Below are 15196 nucleotides of genomic sequence, written 5' to 3' on the forward strand. Positions count from 1 at the left end.
CAAATTCAAAATAATTATGTTATTATTTTTATTTATATATTTATATTTTTACTTGAAAAAAAGCTTAATAAATAGAGATAATTTCAGAGACCTCCCTTCAGGATTCGCTCTATAATACTCACCTTCCCTGTGGTTTACGATATTATGTCTATCTCTCTTATTTTTATTTTCTTGTAACCATTTTGTAAACCTATTTAAATAAATATAAATTAATTTAGATTTGACAAATTTACCCTTATATATGAATGTTTAGGTCTAATTTTCAATGATTTATCTTTATTCGTTGGATCATGTTTCTTCTTCGCTTGTGTAAATGTTTAACTAAAACAAAATCTTATTGTTCTTATTGAATTTATTTCTTGGGAAGTTCAATTTGGTCTTCTATTTGAAGAAATTGTTGCCGGAAAATGAAGGCTTATCGTGGGAAAAAATTTACGTGAATTGGTAAAGGTGAAATAGAGATAAAGAATTAATATTTGGTGAAAATGTGAGTCAGCTTATTTGAAGACTTTGATCTTTGTTGTATTAAAAAAACAAGTCTTTGTGTTAATTTATTTTTAAAGTATTAGTCAAATGAGTTATTTTTTATATAATATTTATTAATTAGAAGAAATTTATATAAAAAAAAGTAAAATTGTCAAATCTATATTGATTTATATTTATATTAAATAGGTTTAAAGAATGGTTACAAGTAAATGAAAATAAGGGAGGTAGACGTAATATCGTAAACCAAATGAGAGGTGAGTGTTGTAGAGCGAAACATGGAGGTCTCTGAAATTATCTCTAATAAATATTATAAAAATAATTTTATTTTGATTTGATTAACAAGTACTAACATTAACATCATGTAATATTGTTTTGTCGATATTTATGATAATATTTTTAATAATAATTTAAAATTTAATTTAATAATTATAAAAAAATATAATTTTTTTAAAAAAATGGACTGCCCGTCAAGCCTGTAGCCCACATACTTGTGAGTTGGGCCGACCATTTTCTGGCCCACGCCAAAAATGGGCTACCCCGACCTGACCCATAAAATGTCAAAACATGTATGGTTTAGCCCGAATGGGGTTGTCACGACCGGAATCTAGACCCCAGACGAGACCGGCGTCGTTGACCTCTCAGAGGTCGCAGACAAGCCTACTTACGTCATTCTTACTTTACATAGATTAATTTTAGCGGAAAATTTGAAATTTTTGATTCTTTAATCATACTTGCTAAACATTCTTAACATTTCGTAATCGTTCATCATCAACCATCTAACATTTAAGAGATAGGCAACTGAAAGAAATAGTTCATTAAGTATTAATTGTATATCGGTCAAAATAACCCCAATACAAAGTCTGAACCAAAATAGGAAAGAAACGCTAGTGGAACATGCTCCACTAGCTCAACTCGAAACTACGCTAGAATGTAAAATAGTAGCATCCTCGAAAGCATGAGGACCTACCAAACTCCGGATGAATACTGACGTCCGGATAGCTGCAACAACGAACTTGTAGCTCTAGCGTCCACCTGTGCCTGCACCTAAAAGTAGATGTTCGTATGGAATTAGTACACACTTGTACTAAGTATGGGTATATGCAAGCACACACCAGGGACATGCATGAGAAAGAAGAGCTCTTCCCTAACAACATGATGTTTGGAAGTCAAGTCAGTGGTCTTGCTAAAATGAGATTAGGAAAGTTATGCCATGAGAGTGACATGCATCATTATAATCATCGTATTGCACACAAGACATAACATCTTCACCTATCACATAACATATAACACATAGTTTCTTTCATATTATTCATTCATATACCATGAGACCTTATGATCATAGACTTAACCTTAAGACTTTCCAAAATGAGGGCTCAACATATGGGACCTCAACTAGGGAGCCTTCTTTAGCAAACACAGAGTCTGCTTCACTCATTCATTCGTATTTCATTTCAATTCATTCATAGGCCAGTGCGAACACCAGCTATACCTAGGATGTAGTTTAAGACTTTCATCGGGTTTGTTGTGCAATGATCAGGAATAACCTAATGTCATTACCTGAATCTAGCTCACCTCTTGATTATCCTATCCTAACACCTTCGGTATCATTCATTTCTTTATATGATTCATTTGAGGCTGGCCTCATTCATTCATGGGGAACTTTAACTTTAACCGACATAGATCATGTGAGCATCATGAAATCCAGTGTAACCCCCACACCGAAAAGAGGTGGAATCACCGGCCAAAGTGATTCAATAACATGCTGGCGTTTATGGGAATTTAACCCCGCCAGATCCCTATAGTGGCAATATAGGTTCAAAGACTAGGAGATATATGGAGACCCATACCCGGCAAGCCGGACGGTCTCATCTCATGAGAGTTACGTGAACCTCCGCCCTTCCCGAAAGAAGGCATCACCGCTCATAGCTAGCCTATCGGTGCTCGGTATAAAGTTCCATTACATTCAACTCATACATCATGGAAGTTGGCTTCTAGTATGAGGACATCATAGCTCAATAGATGATTTCTCATCTCATCATTAGTATTAAGTGTTTTAAACTCAATATTGTCATTAGAGTGTTCATTGAGACTGATCTCTTCATTATCTTACACTCTCATTGGTGAGTACGTATTGGTACCCTTTACTTAGGCTCATTTGAGATTGCTCTCATCATATACATTAGCCTCACATCATGGTTGTCACCACATTCTTCCTTTCATTACGTATATCTTAGGTTCACTTAATTTGAACGTATGTTAAACTTATTTGTCTATACATACAAGCCACGGGGCTTCATTTATAATTCGTTAAGTGATTCTTATTTTCCTAAGATTATGTATTACAAGACTTATGTATCTTGTATTTATATATATATATACCAAGATCTAAATTTTTGATCTAAGTAGATGGCATTATCCTTGAATATTTTACTCACGTATGACTTATGTATCAATACGGAGGTTTTGGGCACGGGAACCCAAATCTTGAATTATTTGGATATCATTTATATTTTTCATTGATTTTATTTCCAACATTTATAACTTTAGAACTCTAAATTAAATCTCAACATTTTCATGACATAATAAATTTTCTATTTTAATTAGAATTCTAAAGTAAATTTCAATCATTTACATGAAAGAATAATTTTCTAATTTAATTAGAATTCTAATTTAAATCTCAATATTTACATAAAAGAATTAATATTCTATTTTAATTAGAATTCTAAATTAAATCTCAATATTTTACATAAGAGAATTAATTTTCCAACTTTAATTAGAATTTTAATTTATCATTATTATTATTTTTTTTTTATTGAATTCGCTTGAATAGGGAGGTTGTGGGTTCGAACCCCCACAGCCCCTCCTTCTTTAATTCATAAAAAAAAAGCATCTACAGTGAGGTTATGGGATCGAATCCCCACAACCTCATATATTTTTTTTTTAATTTTCTCCTACTGAGGTCGTGGGATCGATTCCCACGCCTCACGTTTTTTTTTTCTTTTTTTTTTCTTTTTCGCGTGTGGCTGGGGGTCGCGAGTTCGATCCCCCCCAGCCCCCTTTTTATTTCTTTTCTTGGCGAATTTCGCCGGTCCCAGCCCCCATTTCGAGCCCCGCCTGGCACATTCTTTTTTTTTTGTCTTACTTTGGTGAGGTCTCGGGTTCGATCCCTGCAGACCTCGCCTATTTTTATTTAATTTTTTTGACACCCAAAATTTCCAGAATTCACCTGTAGCGAATTTCCAGATTCTGGAACTTTGTTACACATTTTTATGAAGCGATTTACGGGACTTTTAAGCACCTCTTTATTTGTCGTTCGGTAGGATTCTTAAGACAAGTTAAAAGTATGATTTGGTCATTTGTTTAACTAAAATTTATAGCATTTCAACAAGTGAACATCAAGCTTTTAAGAGCCTCTATTTGCACATAAAACACGAGTAATCTCTAATCTATTAACATGCCAAAGAAAGACTTAAAGTCATGGTCAAAATCTTGCACAAATACATACATATATACTTTCATACTTTCCGAAAGACACAAAATTTAAACACATCATTCATGCAAAAATCTAGCAGCACAACATACCCATCCTACAAATTCGTTAGGGAGCTAAGGACAAGGACATACGAAGGGGAACAACCTTAGTTTCAAGAGTTTAAGAAACGTTCGAAAGAAAGTACTCTTGGAGAAAGAATTCCATGAGAGAAACCCATACCTTAATCGAAGTTCAAACTTTAAATGTTGCTGCCCGGAAAACTCCTCTAAACCACCCCCAATTCACTTCAACGTACACCTCTCTCGACAAACCTCTCTTAGCCTTGACGTTTTGATTACTTTTTCTTTTGCTTAAAAATTTTTGTTAGTTCTTCAAGCATGAAAACTGTTGATATTTTGGCAGAAATAATGTGAGGAAGATGGAGAACGTGAGAGAGGGAGTTAAGAAGCGTGAGAGAGAGAGGACTAATTGGATTAGGAGACTAATTCAAGAATTAGTCAAATAACATTTAAAATAAATAAATACAAATCTGTTTTATTTATTTATTTATTTATTCATTTAAAACGTGAAAGGACAATTATGCCCTTAAATACCTATTTATTCTTATTTATATAATTCTTTTTTTTTTGAATCGTTACATTATCCCCCCCTTAGGAACATTCGTCCCCGAATGACACTACCATTACACCTCATAATGCCAATCAGATCATAACTTAATTGCTATGTACAATCAGCCAATAGCAACAAATACGAAGAGATAAGGAACTATAGTCTTACGAGTAGGAAGCCTAACCTCAAGAGTTGAAAAGATGTGGATATCGGGATCTCATGTCGGCCTCAGCCTCCCACGTAGCACCCTCAACAAGATGGTTTCTCCACAATACCTTCACTGTGGCAATCTCCTTGTTCCTCAGCCGCTTGACCTGTCTGTCTAAGATCTCAACAGGTATTTCCTCATAGGACAAGTCTTCACCAACCCCCAAACCTTCTACAGGTAGGATTGATGCTGGATCACCTAGGCACTTCTTCAACATAGAGACATGAAAGACTGGATGAACAGAAGCTAGCTCCGCAGGCAATGCTAACTCATAGGCCACCTCACCCACGCGCTGTAGGATCTCATATGGCCCCACATACCTCGGACTAAGCTTCCCTTTTCTACCAAATCGCATCACCCCTTTCATAGGCGATATCTTCAAGTAAACCTGGTCACCAACGTTAAATTCTAAGGGTCGCTTTCTGTTGTCTGCATATGACTTTTGTCGGCTGTAAGCGGTAGACAACCTGTCTCTAATCATTCTAACTTTCTCCAAGGCCTCATGAATGATCTCTGGACCCAAAATAGATGACTCTCCAACCTCGAACCACCCAACTGGAGATCTACACCTCCTACCATACAATGCCTCAAACGGTGCCATCCCAATGCTGGAGTGATAGCTATTATTATACGAGAACTCTATCAAAGGTAGATGGTCATCCCAATTACCTCTAAAGTCAATCGCACACGCTCTCAACATGTCCTCCAATGTCTGAATAGTGCGCTCTGCCTGCCCATCTGTCTGAGGATGAAAGGCGGTGCTAAGTTTCACCTGCGTGCCTAAGCTTTTCTGGAAAGATCTCCAAAAATGCGAAGTAAACTGAGCTCCTCTATCTGAAATAATAGACAAAGGAATTCCATGCCATCTCACAATCTCATCAATGTAGAGTCTCGCGTAATCCTCGGCCCTGTAAGTAGACTTCACAGGGATAAAGTGGGCAGACTTAGTCAATCTGTCCACAACAACCCATATAGAGTCATGCTGCCTCCTAGTCCTCGGAAGACCAACTACGAAGTCCATATTAATGGCCTCCCATTTCCAAGTCGGAACCTCAATAATCTGAGTCAGACCACCAGGCTTAAGATGCTCTGCCTTAACCTGCTGACAATTAGGACACTTAGCCACATAGTCTGCAATATCCTTCTTCATGCCATCCCACCAATAAATCTGCTTAAGATCATGATACATTTTTGTGGAACCTGGATGTATGGAATATCTGGAACCATGGGCCTCTGCAACAATCCTGGTCCGTAAATCATCTACATCTGGTACGCACAATCGGTTCTGGTATCTAAGTATGCCATCATCTCCCAGAGCAAAAGACTCGTTCATTTTTAACAACACTGAGTCCTTCATCTCCATCAACACAGGATCAAGTTGCTGACCCTTTTTGACTTCCACTATCAGGGATGATTCAGAACTAGGGTGAACTGAAACACCTCCACTAGTAGAGTCAACCAACCGCACACCCAGTCTGGCCAGTCTGTGTACCTCTTTCACTAGTTCCTTCTTCTCATCCTCAACGTGGGCTGTACTCCCCATGCTCATCCTGCTCAAAGCATCAGCCACAACATTAGCCTTACCTGGATGATAGTGCACATTCATGTCATAATCCTTCAGCAGCTCCAACCATCTGCGTTGCCGTAGATTCAGCTCCCTCTGCGTGAACACGTACTGGAGACTCTTATGATCCGTGAACACATCCACATGTACCCCATACAGATAATGCCTCCACAGCTTCAATGCAAACACCACGGCTGCCAACTCCAAGTCATGAGTGGGATAATTCTTTTCATGAACCTTGAGCTGTCTGGAAGCATAGGCTATCACCTTACCAGCCTGCATAAGAACACATCCCAAACCAACCCTAGATGCATCACAATAGACAGTGTAATTCTCGCCACTCTTAGGCAGAGTAAGCACCGGGGCTGAAGTGAGTCTGTCCTTGAGCTCCTGGAAACTCTTCTCACAAGTCTCCGTCCATTCAAACTTGGATTTCTTCTTTGTCAAGGTTGTAAGTGGGGCAGCAATGGAAGAAAATCCCTCCACGAACCTGCGGTAGTAACCAGCCAATCCCAGAAAGCTACGGATATCGGTGGGTGTAAGAGGCTTTGGCCACTTCTTAACGGCTTCAGTCTTTCTGGGGTCCACTTCTACACCTTGATCGGACACAACATGGCCTAGGAAGGTCACTGATCTCAGCCAGAATTCACACTTGCTGAATTTGGCATACAACTGATGCTGTCTAAGTACCTGCAAGGTTAGTCTCAAATGCTGTTCATGCTCTTCCTTGGTCTTAGAGTAGATGAGAATGTCATCAATGAATACTATGACGAAAGAGTCAAGGTATTCACGGAAAACTCTGTTCATGAGGTCCATAAATGCAGCAGGTGCATTCGTGAGACCGAATGACATAACCAAGAACTCATAATGACCATAACGGGTACGAAAAGCTGTTTTTGGGACATCCCTATCCCTAACTCTAAGCTGATGATACCCTGAACGAAGATCAATCTTAGAGAAGAAACTAGACCCTTGGAGCTGATCGAACAAATCATCAATTCTGGGAAGTGGGTACTTATTCTTTATAGTAACTTTGTTGAGCTGCCGATAATCGATACACATTCTAAGGGTCCCATCCTTTTTCTTTACAAACAACACTGGAGCGCCCCAAGGGGATATGCTCGGCTGAATGAAACCCTTATCCGTGAGATCTTTTAACTGCAGCTTCAACTCCTTGAGTTCTGCTGGAGCCATTCTATAAGGAGGAATTGAGATTGGTTTAGTATCAGGTTCTAAGTCGATACCAAAGTCAATCTCTCGAAGGGGAGGGACTCCAGGCAAATCTTCAGGAAACACATCTAGGAATTCATTTACTACAGGCACCGAGTCTATGGAAGGAACGTCATGATCTAAATCATTAACACTCACTAGATGACATAGTAACCCTTTGGCCATCATTTTATTGGCCTTGAGATTTGAAACCAAGGGGTTAGGACGAATCGGATTGTACCCCTCCCAGACTAACTCTTCTCCATTAGGGAAGCGAAACCTCACCACCCTACTACGACAGTCCAAGCAAGCATAATAGCTGTGAAGCCAGTCCATGCCAAGAATAATATCAAAATCACGCATGGGTAACTCAATCAAGTTTGCACACATAGCCTTGCCACTCACAACTATTGGGCAATTCTTGTATACCCTATCGGTTCTCACATTTTCTCCTAAAGGCGTACTAACCACTATAGGATCATGCAGAACTTCAGGTAGTATTTCAAAGGTAAGGGCAAGCAGAGGAGTCACAAAGGAAAGCGTAGACCCTGGATCAAGTAAAGCATAAACAGAAGTTGAGAATACTTGCAGCATACCTGTGACCACATCAGCGGACTTCTCCTGCTCCTCCCTACCTTTCAAGGCATAAAATCTGTTCCTCTTCGGAGGCTCGGCTGCTGCTGCATTATGTGGGGTAGGCCTAGGCTGAGCATTACCCCCAGCCTGACCTCTGTTCTGGGGACAGTCTATGACCATGTGTCCACTCTTACCACAACCGAAACAGGCATTAGTGCCCTGTCTACATTCTCCAAGGTGCATTCGGCCACACTTAGTACAAGTCTTCCTTGGACGCTGCATCTCACCTCCATTGCCCCTCTTGGGTTCGGGTCTGCCTCCTCTAGGCGTTGTATTTCTCTGAGGGTCAGAATTTCCAGCACTCTGTTGCCCCTTCTTGAATTTGGGCTGCTCGCGGACGCCAAAATTGTTTCTATGGCCTCCATGGCTGGGACCTGCCTGATCTTGAGGCCTAGGCCTCCTAACATCACGTACACCTCTCCTCTTTCGGCTGTCCTCTACCTGCTGGACATGCATCATTAATCTAGAAAGGTCCATATCATCATGGAGCATCGCAGCCCGACAATCCTCCTCCAGGTCTCCATTGATTCCTGTGAGGAATCTGCTCATCTCCTCCCTGCTGGTAGAAACCAAGGGAGTAGCATACCTGGATAATTTCAACAAAGTTAAGTACTCTCATCATTCTTGTTATCAAATACTAAGGGAAGTACATACCTAGATAACTTCACAAACTTCAGGGAATACTCCCTGACAGTCATGGATCCTTGCTTGAGGTTGATGAACTCCTCAACCTTGGCCTCTTTCATCTCTCTAGGGAAGAACCTTTCCAAAAATGCTGTCTTGAACAGCTCCCAGGTGACTGGCACCCCTCCTAGGACACGGCTATCTCGCCACATTTTGCACCAAGTCTGTGCAACATCTTTGAGCTGGTAGGAAGCCAACTCAGCCTTCTCAATATCAGTGGCCCCCATGGCCACCAGTATCTTATGCAACTCGTCTATAAATTCCTGGGGATCTTCTGAAGTCTTAGCCCCTGTGAAAATTGGAGGATTCATCCTCGTGAAGTCTCGCAGTCTGTCAGCTATGCTGCGAACCGGTGGGTTTTCCCTCAGAACATCCTGCCGGTTGACTTGGGCAGTCATAGCTTGGGCCTGCATCGTGATGGCCTGTGCCATCTGGGCTAGAGATGCCCTCACCTCCGCATCAGTCAACGCAGCTGGGTTAACTGGCATGGCCACTCCTTCAGCTGGAGCCTGGGGTGGATTCTGATTACCCCTAGCTGCTGCTGCTCCCGTCCTCCGACCCTTAGTTCCCCAAGAGTTCATTCTCTGAAAACAACAAGGTTGATGTTAGACACGTTCGTAACACCAAGAATTCAAACATTAGGAAAAGCACAATAAGATCAGAAGAAGGGAAGTCTTTCCTACGCATCATGCAGTCTCTAATCCAGGATAGTGGTGCACTTCACTACCATGACTTAGAAACTACTCAATGTGGTTGATGTGAACTCGTTATTCTAGGAATTTAACCTAGCGCTCTGATACCAACTTTGTCACGACCGGAATCTAGACCCCAGACGAGACCGGCGTCGTTGACCTCTCAGAGGTCGCAGACAAGCCTACTTACGTCATTCTTACTTTACATAGATTAATTTTAGCGGAAAATTTGAAATTTTTGATTCTTTAATCATACTTGCTAAACATTCTTAACATTTCGTAATCGTTCATCATCAACCATCTAACATTTAAGAGATAGGCAACTGAAAGAAATAATTCATTAAGTATTAATTGTATATCGGCCAAAATAGCACCAATACAAAGTCTGAACCAAAACAGGAAAGAAACGCTAGCGGAACATGCTCCACTAGCTCAACTCTAAAACTACGCTAGAATGTAAAACAGTAGCATCCTCGAAAGCATGAGGACCTACCAAACTCCGGATGAATACTGACGTCCGGATAGCTGCAACAACGAACCTGTAGCTCTAGCGTCCACCTGTGCCTGCACCTAAAAGTAGATGTTCGTATGGAATTAGTACACACTTGTACTAAGTATGGGTATATGCAAGCACACACCAGGGACATGCATGAGAAAGAAGAGCTCTTCCCTAACAACATGATGTTTGGAAGTCAAGTCAGTGGACTTGCTAAAATGAGATTAGGAAAGTTATGCCATGAGAGTGACATGCATCATTATAATCATCGTATTGCACACAAGACATAACATCTTCACCTATCACATAACATATAACACATAGTTTCTTTCATATTATTCATTCATATACCATGAGACCTTATTATCATAGACTTAACCTTAAGACTTTCCAAAATGAGGGCTCAACATATGGGACCTCAACTAGGGAGCCTTCTTTAGCAAACACAGAGTCTGCTTCACTCATTCATTCGTATTTCATTTCAATTCATTCATAGGCCAGTGCGAACACCAGCTATACCTAGGATGTAGTTTAAGACTTTCATCGGGTTTGCTGTGCAATGATCAGGAATGACCTAATGTCATTACCTGAATCTAGCTCACCTCTTGATTATCCTATCCTAACACCTTCGGTATCATTCATTTCTTTATATGATTCATTTGAGGCTGGCCTCATTCATTCATTGGGAACTTTAACTTTAACCGACATAGATCATGTGAGCATCATGAAATCCAGTGTCTCCCCCACACCGAAAAGAGGTGGAATCACCGGCCAAAGTGATTCAATAACATGCTGGCGTTTATGGGAATTTAACCCCGCCAGATCCCTATAGTGGCAATATAGGTTCAAAGACTAGGAGATATATGGAGACCCATACCCGGCAAGCCGGACGGTCTCATCTCATGAGAGTTACGTGAACCTCCGCCCTTCCCGAAAGAAGGCATCACCGCTCATAGCTAGCCTATCGGTGCTCGGTATAAAGTTCCATTACATTCAACTCATACATCATGGAAGTTGGCTTCTAGTATGAGGACATCATAGCTCAATAGATGATTTCTCATCTCATCATTAGTATTAAGTGTTTTAAACTCAATATTGTCATTAGAGTGTTCATTGAGACTGATCTCTTCATTATCTTACACTCTCATTGGTGAGTACGTATTGGTACCCTTTACTTAGGCTCATTTGAGATTGCTCTCATCATATACATTAGCCTCACATCATGGTTGTCACCACATTCTTCCTTTCATTACGTATATCTTAGGTTCACTTAATTTGAACGTATGTTAAACTTATTTGTCTATACATACAAGCCACGGGGCTTCATTTATAATTCGTTAAGTGATTCTTATTTTCCTAAGATTATGTATTACAAGACTTATGTATCTTGTATTTATATATATATATACCAAGATCTAAATTTTTGATCTAAGTAGATGGCATTATCCTTGAATATTTTACTCACGTATGACTTATGTATCAATACGGAGGTTTTGGGCACGGGAACCCAAATCTTGAATTATTTGGATATCATTTATATTTTTCATTGATTTTATTTCCAACATTTATAACTTTAGAACTCTAAATTAAATCTCAACATTTTCATGACATAATAAATTTTCTATTTTAATTAGAATTCTAAAGTAAATTTCAATCATTTACATGAAAGAATAATTTTCTAATTTAATTAGAATTCTAATTTAAATCTCAATATTTACATAAAAGAATTAATATTCTATTTTAATTAGAATTCTAAATTAAATCTCAATATTTACATAAGAGAATTAATTTTCCAACTTTAATTAGAATTTTAATTTATCATTATTATTATTTTTTTAAATTAAATTCGCTTGAATAGGGAGGTTGTGGGTTCGAACCCCCACAGCCCCCCTTATTTTTTCACCTAATTTCGCTGGGGATGGAGGCTGTGAGGTGGTGGGTTCGAACCCCCACAGCCTCACCTTTATTCCCTTAATATTTTTACTCCCACCTTCAGCTCTGAGGTCGTGGGTTCGATCCCCACGCCTCGCATCCATTTTTATTCTTTTTTTTTTGTTGCGAACGGGGGTCGTGGGTTCGATCCCCGCCCCCAGCATTCCCTTTTTATTTTTTTCTCTTTCGCGAATGGGGGTCGTGGGTTCGATCCCCGCCCCCAGCAATCCCTTTTTATTTTTTTTTTTATTCTTTCGCGAATGGGGGTCGTGGGTTCGATCCCCGCCCCCAGCATTTATTTTTTTTTTCTGCGAACTACTGCTGCCTCACGGATGAGGTCCCAGGTTCGAATCCTGGTGGCCTCATCCCTTTAAAATTTATTAAATTTCCAGATTTCCTTCATTAAACTTTAGTCCAAATTAAAGTTGCATTGTTGCTGGAATTTTTGGTCATTTTTCAATTCGTTTTTATCAATATTTTCACTTGAATTTCTAAGAAAATTCGTAGACTATTTTAACACATTTTAAGTGCATCTTTTATGGGTTTGTTTGGCTAAAAGATTGTTAATCAATTACTATATACTTCATCATAATGAACATCATCTTGTACACCCATTATACACATCAAATACACAATAAATACAATCATATTACATTAAACTTTTGGAGCATTACATAGAGAACCTCATTCACCGTAACATACTTAATTTCAAGAAAAACATGGTTGTCATTCATACGATTCCAAGTACACAAACATAATCATATTCATCGCGAAAACATAATATACATCTAAATCTACCAGCAATCATACCCAACCTAAATTTCATTGGGAGCTAGTGACAAGGACATACAAAAGGGAACAACCCTAGTTTTCGGAATGAATATCTTGAACCTTAAGGGGTCTCTTGGGAAAGGGACCAAGAGAGAAGAAACCCATACCTTAATCGATGTTCAAACTTTAATGTTGCTGCCCGGAAAACTCCTCCAAACCACTCCCAATTCACTTCAACGTACACCTCTCTCGACAAACCTCTCTTAGCCTTGACGTTTTGATTACTTTTTCTTTTGCTTAAAAATTTTTGTTAGTTCTTCAAGCGTGAAAACTGTTGATGTTTTGGCAGAAATAATGTGAGGAAGATGGAGAACGTGAGAGAGGGAGTTAAGAAGCGTGAGAGAGAGAGGACTATCTGGATTAGGAGACTAATTCAAGAATTAGTCAAATAACATTTAAAATAAATAAATACAAATCTGTTTTATTTATTTACTTATTTATTTATTTATTCATTTAAAACGTGAAAGGACAATTATGCCCTTAAATACCTATTTATTCTTATTTATATAATTCTTTTTTTTTTTTTGAATCGTTACAGGGGTGGGCTAGCCCATATTGACAGCTCTATTTCAAAGTTATACTAGTTGTAGGGATAAAATGAAAAAAAGTTAATTAATTCTACTATTTCCTCCGTTTAAAAAAGAATGATCTCCTTTCCTTTTTAGTCTTTTTCAAAAATAATTATCTTTTTTTTTAAATAACTTTCCACGTGGCATGTTTAAGACCACAAAATTAAAGGGCAATTTTGTACATTTGACATAACTTTAATGTAGGACCACATGATCAAAAGTCTTCTTTATTTTCTTAAACTCTGTGTCAAGTCAAACTAGATCATTCTTTGTGAAACGGAGAAAGTATGATTTAGTAAGTGATTGAGTAAAATAAGAGATAAATATTTTTAATAAAATGCTTATTTAATATGGGTCATACATAGTAATTATTTCTAACATTTTTTTTATTTTCTTGTGTTCAACCGTTGAATATTCATTTCTGTTGAAGTTTCCTCTCTTTCCTGTCTCGCCTTTTTCTGCTTAATACGCATTAATTTTCGTATAAATCAGCTTGTATTTATACATATATATATTTTCTTCAAAATTCGTGAAAAAATGTACTTTCTTCGCTAAATAAATTTAATAAAATATTTTTATTTATTTATGGATAATATATAAATAATTAAATTTTTATATATCTAATTTATTGATTCGATTTGGTTATTTTTGTGATTGCTTTTTTAGTAAAAACAAAAACTAAATCAAATAGTATTGATTTACAAAATTAAAATCAAACTAAATTAGTTGTCAATTTTTTAATCGATTTGATTTAGATTGTGATTCGATTAACATGAGCAACATTAGGTGTAGGTTAGAAAATATCATTACTTTGATACATAAATTATGTTGAGCTTTATACGATAAAGAACCTGAATCACTATCTTCTGAAAAAATAATAATTTAGCTAACGTTTGATCATAAATTTTAGGTCAAATTTTAAAGATATATCTTCTTACAATTTATTTAGTCATAAAATTTAATCAGATTTTGAAAAAAAAATTACACATATTTTTAAATTTTGAAAAATGTGCTTTGATCAATTTTTGAGATTTTCACTCATGAAAATTTATTTTTCCTAGATAAAATGTATATATAACATACAAACGCAATTTCAAAATGTATAGCAAAAGGAGAGGTTAACTACAAGTAAAATACGGCGTGTCGTGTCCTACATCCTAAACCAAAGCGAAATTCTATTATTTTTTTTTTCTAATTTGAACAAAATAATATCCAAACACTTTACTTAAAATTTGCTGTTTGTAAAAAAAGAAGAAATCTTAACTTTTGTGACAGTAAATTATACTTGCCATAATAATGTTCCATTATTTGTAAATAGTGAAGTTAGGAGTTTACAAATAATGGCTTGACTATTCATATAATATTTAAGTGAAATAATAGTCCTTGCTCACAAAACCTTTAACGAAAAATATAAGTAGAGCTGGAGATAGATAAGGTATATTGGGAAATTAAGATTTTAAACTGATAAATCTAAAAAGTATTGTTCCAAAAAAGGAAAAATATTATACCCAATGTAATTATATGGTACATATGCAAACTGCAAAGAGCCTAAGGAAGAAAAAGTAAATATCACTATTTTATTTGCAAAAATAATAATTAGTTATTAATTTTGAAATTTTTTTTCTTTAATCATTTTCAAATTCTTAAAAGTTAACTACACTTACAAAATTTCATTTAAAAAAGATAAAATACATATACAAATTACAAACATAACTTCAAAATTTATGATTAAACGCGAATTTAATTACCAAAAGTCTCACATATCACGTTTCTCTAGTAGACTTTAC

At 37.3% G+C, this 15196-nt stretch overlaps 1 protein-coding gene across 1 annotated transcript; it reads right to left on the minus strand.

Moving 5' to 3' along the window:
- Window positions 1–1500: 1500 nt before the first annotated feature.
- Window positions 1501–10114, minus strand: LOC114076927. Its single transcript, XM_027916628.1, has 4 exons — window positions 10075–10114; window positions 8860–9473; window positions 8166–8791; window positions 1501–1530 (listed from the first exon to the last, which is right to left on the minus strand). Exons 2-4 carry the CDS (start codon window positions 9468–9470, stop codon window positions 1508–1510), a joined length of 1260 nt encoding a protein of 419 aa, XP_027772429.1. The 5' UTR covers window positions 9471–9473; window positions 10075–10114; the 3' UTR covers window positions 1501–1507.
- Between the last annotated feature and the right edge of the window lie 5082 nt (window positions 10115–15196).

Source organism: Solanum pennellii, chromosome 4, assembly GCF_001406875.1.
Source record: "Solanum pennellii chromosome 4, SPENNV200".
Taxonomy (NCBI): domain Eukaryota; kingdom Viridiplantae; phylum Streptophyta; class Magnoliopsida; order Solanales; family Solanaceae; genus Solanum; species Solanum pennellii.